Source organism: Diadema antillarum, unplaced genomic scaffold (genome assembly GCF_040938485.1).
Source record: "Diadema antillarum isolate AM-2024a unplaced genomic scaffold, OU_Dant_1.0 seq00001086_RagTag, whole genome shotgun sequence".
Lineage (NCBI taxonomy): Eukaryota > Metazoa > Echinodermata > Echinoidea > Diadematoida > Diadematidae > Diadema > Diadema antillarum.
In genome coordinates, this window is record NW_027271906.1 from 114,462 (window position 1) to 122,500 (window position 8,039).

General features: G+C 37.9%; 1 protein-coding gene across 1 annotated transcript in view; it reads left to right on the forward strand.

The window, feature by feature from the left end:
* Positions 1-551: 551 nt before the first annotated feature.
* LOC139743484 (sulfotransferase 1A1-like) overlaps positions 552-8,039 on the forward strand; it is an 8,165-nt gene continuing 677 nt past the window's right edge. Inside the window, exons 1-5 of the mRNA XM_071653968.1 lie at positions 552-573; positions 2,387-2,572; positions 4,346-4,473; positions 5,806-6,017; positions 7,124-7,311. Of these exons, the coding sequence (XP_071510069.1) occupies positions 552-573; positions 2,387-2,572; positions 4,346-4,473; positions 5,806-6,017; positions 7,124-7,311 (736 nt within the window). The remainder of the gene's footprint in view (positions 574-2,386; positions 2,573-4,345; positions 4,474-5,805; positions 6,018-7,123; positions 7,312-8,039) is intronic.

Here is an 8,039-nt window from a genome sequence, read left to right on the forward strand (position 1 = left end):
AGAAATCTTGTGTCAACTTGCACTTTTTTGTCATTTTGATCTTATATTTTTGATGGATATTGATAAATAAAGTATTGAATTGAATTGAATTAAATCAAATCAAATTAGATTAAATTAAATTGAATTGAATTGAATTGAATTGAATTGAACTGAATTGAATTGAACAGAAATTGAACTAGAAAGCACCTTTACCAAACTGGGACGAAATGTTGTTTGTATTAAGCTCCGGACAGTGTTCTGTATCTGACTCATATTTACCCCACGCACTTTGGAATATTGACGTTGGTCTACTTTGATAACCCTCAAAGATCCTCTTGTCCTAGGCCCTACATTTCCTCTCGGAAATCATGTGCCATTTTTGTACACACTCAGTGGTTGCCGCTCTTGTAATTATGCAGAGTCACACACATCAGACCTGCCACACACACCGCCACTTTAAGACATCACAAGCATGTCAATTTTATACCACTCCGTGACATCATCATGTAGATAACCCAAGTAAAATTATCTATTTGAGGTCTTGTCAGTTTCGATCCTCGTGTACTGTCAAAATGGCGTTGTCCAGTCACTCAGGTAAGCCGAATAAGCGATTCAGTCTTTCCTTTATACAGACCGATAATCTCTCTAAAATAGCAGGTATACCATGTGAACAGTTTGATCGCGAAATGGGTCATTTTTAAACATTCTTAAGGTAAGTCCATCGTCAACTTGAGCAAAATATGTCCTTTCCAATAATACCTCACTTGTTGCATAACAAGAAAAAGAAATCCCACACTTACTTGTTTTCTTTTGTATTCGTTTAGCAGGTTTTTCAGTTGTTAATACCGCAAACTGACGAAAAATGAAGTTATCCTGTTATACAATCAAAATCTTCATTTGTTGTCAGCAGATGAATCAAGTCATATTATCCACATATCATTTTTCCTCTGTAACTATGTTTCTATTAAGGAAATGTTTGTGAAATATCTTCTTTTTTTTTACCACTTCTTAAGTTTTACGTTACCGGTCGACAGCCCACGACATTGAGATCTTGCAATTGGATCCTTGATTGGATCCGAAATGTTGAAAGTGTTGATAAGTTTAAATCATTGCTGAAAACTTATCTATTTACTCAATCCTATTTTTTGTTGTTGTTTTATTACTTGTATATAATGTTGTATTTTGATTTAATATTTTTCCGTATCATTGCACTTAGAAACGCCAGTATTAAGCGCAGTGTAAGTGTTATGTATTTATCTATTTATTTATTCATTTTTTATTATTATTATCATTATCATTATTATTATTATTATTATCATTGATTTATCAAAGACTTCTCTCTGTCAAGAGCCTTTTCGTTGAAAGAGAATTCACTCGAAATGTATTATGTAGTTTCGATGAATGCAGCAATATTAGTATCAAAACCCAGCTTAAGTTAGAATATCTGACGATCCTTTCAAAAATTATGAATTTTGACCTAGTTTTGATGCCTTTATCACTGGATAAGATGACCATAGGTTCCGCAACAGTTTGCATTGTCATTACGCAGTAGAAAGATACCTCCCCCCCCCCCCCACACACACACACACAAAAGACTCACATTGATAAGAGGGAATGTGTAGTTTTCATAAAAATAAGATTATGCAGAAATTGCGTAATAAATTTCTCTGTATAACGTTCGACATCTGTGACCGTTATTGTAGCCTTCTTATTTAGCTTTGTAGGCACTCTCGGGTGGGTTATTCAAAGCGTTAAAGAATGCACAACATTTGACAATGTGTGTTTGAATGGATCGTCCGATCTTACCAAAGCTATTCTGATGTGGTGTTCTACGATTTCTGCATTCACTATTAAAATCTAAATTTTTGTTTCAGGTAATTTTTTTTTAATGACCTCATGGTACCATATGACCAGTAAGAATAAAGAAACTCCCAAATTCCCTGATGTATTTCCGATAGTTGTACTTCCAATCCCGTATCCGTTCAGATCCGTTATCATTGGTTATACTGGCAGAGTCAGAGTAACAGTCAAATATAACCAACGACCCAAAGACAACTTAGAATCAATGAAAACTCTTGGAACTTAATAATATCAGCTCAAAATTTTTGTGCTGACGCCATCTTTACATCCACATTTACCTTCAAATTTTGAATTAGCATTTGATGAGAACGGGGACAGTTTAAAGAGGTCTTATTAAGAAAAAAAAATACAGGATCCAAAATGGACACAGGCTTATTAATTCTCCTTTGATCCTGCATACAATATACATCTTTTTTTATTTCGGCAACAGATATAACATCTTACATGGCAAAGGATATCAATTCCCTTTTCCACTGCACTCTTTTGAGTTTTCAGGGTATTCTGGAAGAACCGGAATGATTATTGATGTCAACTTTTCGATTTTCAGACACAAGTCCACCTGAGAGCGACGACCCTCGCTTTTCATCCGCAGTTCCAGCTTGTGTGAAGGAGACCTGTTTCGAGTACAAGGGTGTAGTCTTCCCCAAGATCATGACATCGCAGTCCTTGGAGGCTTTAGAAAGTATGGACGTTCGACCCGATGACTTGTTCCTTATCACGTATGCCAAATCGGGTAAGATGCAAAATAGACCTTTCTCTTTAAAAGCATCATTTACCATTTTTGCAGATGAAACAAAAACCCAGCTTTACTGCTTCAAAATAGTTCTTAAATGTGATTTTGGAATAGAAACAACCAATGTGAAAATTTTTAGCATTATAGTAAATAATCACTATTATTAAATGTACAAAATGTGAATAATAGTGATATTAAGATTGTTTCTTGACTAAACCGTCTACATGCAGTTATGGTTTGGTGAGAAAAATAGTGACATCTCCTTGTATTTTAGACTTCATTGCAAAACTTTTGTATTTTAGAACATTTTGTGATACAACTGACGTACACATGCATCAAATGTGATAGCTAGAACATTTTTAAATCACTGCTCCCAATGGTAAACAATGCCTTTGATAATACGAGTGACGATATGTGTGTGTGTCAGTTCAAACCTCGAAATTAGTCCTTTCGTCATTGAATTTACATGTTTCCTTGGACAGGGATATGATTTTAAACGCAAAACAAAACATCGGGGTTTTGCGAGCAGCATTATATTTTTATCTGTTTGGACTGTCGGTGAATAGCAAGTTCGGAAATCAACGATCTTGAAATCAGTGATCTTGGAATCAATCTTGGAATTTTAAAATCAGGTTTTTGAAATCATTGATCTCTTGAAATTTTATGGCTGTGCTCTTGGCAATGGCAATGAAAAGGCGGTCGAGGAAATCCATGTCTTAGTGGTATGCGGCATTCCAATCCATTGTCGATTTGACGTTTCAGATGCTTTTGTCATGATGACTTTATTTTTGTCTGATGTGTTTTTTTTTTTTGTCCGTTCTAATTCATTATTTTGTGTTTGATATTTTTGCTTATAAATTGCTTGAATTAAGTGACTAAGCACTGATCCAAGTATATGTTGCTGTGAAACAATAAAGTTAGAATGCAAGGTTGATGTTGCTTAAAAAAGGACAGAAATACAGAGTGTGATCTAGTCAATTTGAATTTATGACTGTACCTACTGCAATCTTGATCATTGTAGAAGTACTACCCCACGATTTGATTCTCTTGGATTTTCCATCGTGATCTGTCTCACCATCACCATGTCAAAACTGCAGAAAGAAATTATTAAGCAATAAAATCCAGATACAGAAGTTTTCCCTCGAAGTTCGAAGTATATAATAGGAGTTGCATCTTTCGATTCCGGCCTTCTCAAAACTTGCTCATGATCTGGCTTTATTTCCTACAGTTTCTCTGGTAGGAAATAGACGGGGTAAAATATGTAATCATATACATTCATATAATGCATATCTTCAGGGCATGGTTTCTTGATTTTTTGTTCTGCGTGCAAGGCCATGCATGAATTCAGGAGGTCACTAATACTTGTAGACAATAGACAACTCATGGTGGAATGGCAACTTTCAATAGCAACAGCCAATCAGGAAGCTGAATTCATGTCGTCACCATGACATTTGCCATCCTAGCAAGAGTTGCTATCCTATCAACTTTTTTTTATGAAATGTGGCCCTAGTGCCCATGTCTATAGGTGCACAACCGACACAGGCGAGCGGACTCAAACCACCCGAAAGTTTAGGGCCTGGAGAATTTGATGATAACAAGGGAATAAACTAATACTTTACCAAGCCTTTTTGGTGACGTGTGACATTTTTGAAAATGACAGTCGCTTTCGCAAGTTATATACTTGCATGGACCAGAAAAAAACAAACAAACCTACACGCTGTTTTTTTTTTTCTCAAATTGTCGTTTGTGTGTTTTTGGTTGTATATCCTGAAGGTACTACTTGGATGCAACAAATTGTGCTTCTCGTAAGCTTTGAAGGCGATGCAAGCAAGCTGGAAGGAGATCACGTACTGTTTCGAATCCCGTTTCTAGAAATTGTTAGCACGAGAAACCATCCCAATGTGAGTACATAATATAGCGGTGCGATCTAGTTTGTTGTAAGTACACTGGGAACATGCACGCAAACAGTCCTTTGTTATTTGTGTTTCTCTTGCTTGTTGGTTGATTTTGTCCTGATATTTTTTTTTTTAATACAGTTGTATCTATATGCATAATTACCGTTGTCATCGTGAAAATTACGTCGCTGTTTTCACGTGAATAACGGGGGTGCACATCTCGAGTTCCACACCCACGTATCATAAAGCCCACGAGTCGTATAGCCCATGAGTCATACAGCCTACGAGTTGTAGGCCTACAGCCTACGAGTCATGCAGCCCATGAGTTCGACACTAAGCATAGAAGGCCACGAGACCGTCACATTAAGCCCGTCGTTAAAATATGTAAAATGCTGTTCTATACCTAGTGTCTAACTCATGGGCCCTATTCGCCTAGGGCGGGGCCTAGGGTCGAACTCATGGGCAGTATGACTCGTGGACTGTTTGACTCGTGGGCATCTCGTGGGATGGCCCCGATCCAATCCCGCCCTTTGCCTATAACTCTCCCTTGACATTATTATCGATACCTGGCAATGCTGGGGTGGAATTAATGGCTGAACCATTCAAAAGAACGGCGTTTGATAAGACTACCATTCTTAATCCTCTGAGTCCCACATGAATTATCTGTCCATATTATGTGAATGAAATTTGTGCATGATATATGATTCATCGGCACAGAAGGGGTTGAACAAAGTGCAATGTTAAATGTAAACAGTCTCGATCTTAAGGTGTACCGAGACGGGCTGCCTGGATAATGGGGAAAGCCTAGCTTATCAAAGAAAAAAATAATATATATTCCAGAAAATCTGTGCTATGTCATATCACATAGTACTTTCATCGATATCCAGGAATACAATTGTGGGATTTAGTGGTCCAAGAGCAGATAAACTAACGCTGCTATGAAAACCAAAGACATAATAAACTAAACAAGGATGATGACATCGGAGGCTCACTTGATGTTTCAATAATAAACGTAATTCCATGGCAATCGTGACAATACCACTTGCTTGACAAGTTCACCTCTTTAGAATTTATGTATGCATGTATTCTTCTTTTGCTCTGCTTCATAGAGCACCTAATCATGTGTGCGCATGTGAAGCTGCTATACCTCCTCATTATTGTTCAATGTGATTTGTTTTATAAATTTTGAAAAGATTCTTATTCCCTAAAGCAATCACTGTAAAGTCTCAAACTCTATGACCAATTTATAGATGTTCAAATGTAATACATTTTTAAGAATCGTTCTGGAGGAATCCTTGATCTAGGCGCTTGCTCCCGATATCCTGTTATTTCCTGCAGATGGCGACAGCTCGGGGCTATGCCGATGTGGTCCGTGACTGGGATTCTCCCCGGATGATGAAGAGCCACGCCCTTCCCAGGTTCCTACCGCCATCCATCAGGTCAGACCAGCCCAAGGCCAAGGTTATCTACGTGGTGCGAAACCCGAAGGACGCGGCCGTGTCGTACTACCACTTTTGTCGCTATTTACACGGAATGCCGGCATACGAGTCGTGGGATGTCTTTTTTGAGGAGTTCATCGCTGGAAGAGGTCTTAAGATTGTTTCTTTTTTCCACAATACCATTCTTTTGATACTGTTTGTTTGTTTGTTTGTTTGTTTATTTGTTTGTTTTGCTTAATAAGAGTTATGACACGTAATGACATGATTTTTTTTTTTCAAAATTTCTTTTTCGTGAGTTAAGAGCTTTGAAGCTTTGTAAGACCATTTTCGGCAAAAGCTTGATGTAGCAGGAACGAACATTTTTTTTTTTTGCAGGTCCTCTCCTGTTCTCCTCCTCCTCCTCTGTATCTTCATCAGTCCTAGACATAGCGCATTGATGCAATTTATGTGTTTAATTATTACCTGATTAAGTGACTGTAGTCATCCGTCTATCTTTGGAGACAGTGGAGATTGCGCCATGGAAATAATGGAGGTCGGTCTGTGGAGGAACGGCAGCGCTGACTGTGACTGAATTATTATGTAACAAGAAATAGTTATGTTTGTATGTGTGAATAAACCGTAACTCACTACGTACAAATATTAACGATTATTTCTATGGTCTTTATATCAGGCTTGCCTAAAATCTATCTTTTTTTTTCTGGCAGGGAGGGTTATCATTGTTATCATTTTAACTTGTTTGTTTTTTTCACTTCCCTTGTCAATTGCATTTCGATTTTCACTTACTTTAGTAACAATGTCAATATATGCACTTATATTTTGTGAAACAAATCCATATTACCATGTTCTGTTGAAGATATTAATTCGATAAATGAACGAATGAATGAATGAATGAATGAATGAATGAACGTTAACTTTTATTGTTTTTGTTTGTCGTCAACATCAAAGCGCCACAGGGATCATGGTTCGAAAATGTCCTCCCGTGGTGGAAGAAAAGACATCATCCCAATGTGCTCTTTTTGAAGTTTGAGGACATGAAGAAGGTAACTGTTGCAATGAGCTTACAATCTTTTTCATTTATGCCAAAATTATTCCAGAGTGGTATGCACTGCCAATCATGCAGGGTTTCACCTGCCATAGCTACAAAGGTGAACCTATGGTTGGCGGACGGTTCCGTGTGATTGTCTGTCTGTTTGTCTATCTGTTTGTCTGTCTGGCAGGACCCTCGCGGAGCCGTGGTGCAGGTGGCATGTTTCATGGGGAAATCTCTTCGCTAACGAAGTCATCGACCGCATCGTTGAAGACTCCTCTTTCGGGTCGATGAAAAAGAGCGCGAGCTCGAATCCGGACTTCATTCTCGAGCGAAGAGATGAAGGAAAGAAAGAAGGAGCTTCCTTCATGAGGAAAGGTACACTGCAAAAAGTCTGGTGTTAGATATGAAACACCGAGCTGGTGTTAAATTTCCGGTGCTCGTATGGTGTTAGTAAACACCTCCGGGTGACATTTCAAAATGCAAAATTGTTTTTTGAATAGTTACTTAGTTACTGTTCTTCTTGTCGATTCTGAACTTCAACAAGACGATCAAGAATTTTGTGATAAAGTACTTGATTTTTTTTTAAAGGTATGAACACATTTACACCACAGTAACACCAGTCGGTGTGGTCTTCCTATTGAAGCTGGATGGGTGTTACACCATTGACAGTAACACCAGCAATATCAAATCAACACCATGCGATGCCATTGTTGAATTAACACCACCGCAGTGTCAAAAATATAATCAGCTATACAGTGTCAAATTAACACCACGAAGTGCCAGGTGAACACTTTTCAACTTTTCAACGTGGGTGTGGTCCTCTACTGACACTTGATCGATGTTATATATAGATTTAACACCCATGGTGTTAAATCTAGCACCGATGTTTTTGTAGTGTATATTATATATATGTTTGTGTGTGTGTGTGTGTGTGTGTGTGTGTGTGTGTAGATGGCTCAGCCAAAGCTGTGCTTCGTGAGCTTGGTGTTTGCTTTTTGGAGATACTGGGAAAAGGATGACAAAATTCATGTTGCGGTTATGTGTTACTGTCAAGTAGGCTACTTGGACAAGATGATGAAACAGTTCATAACTTTTGTTGACGG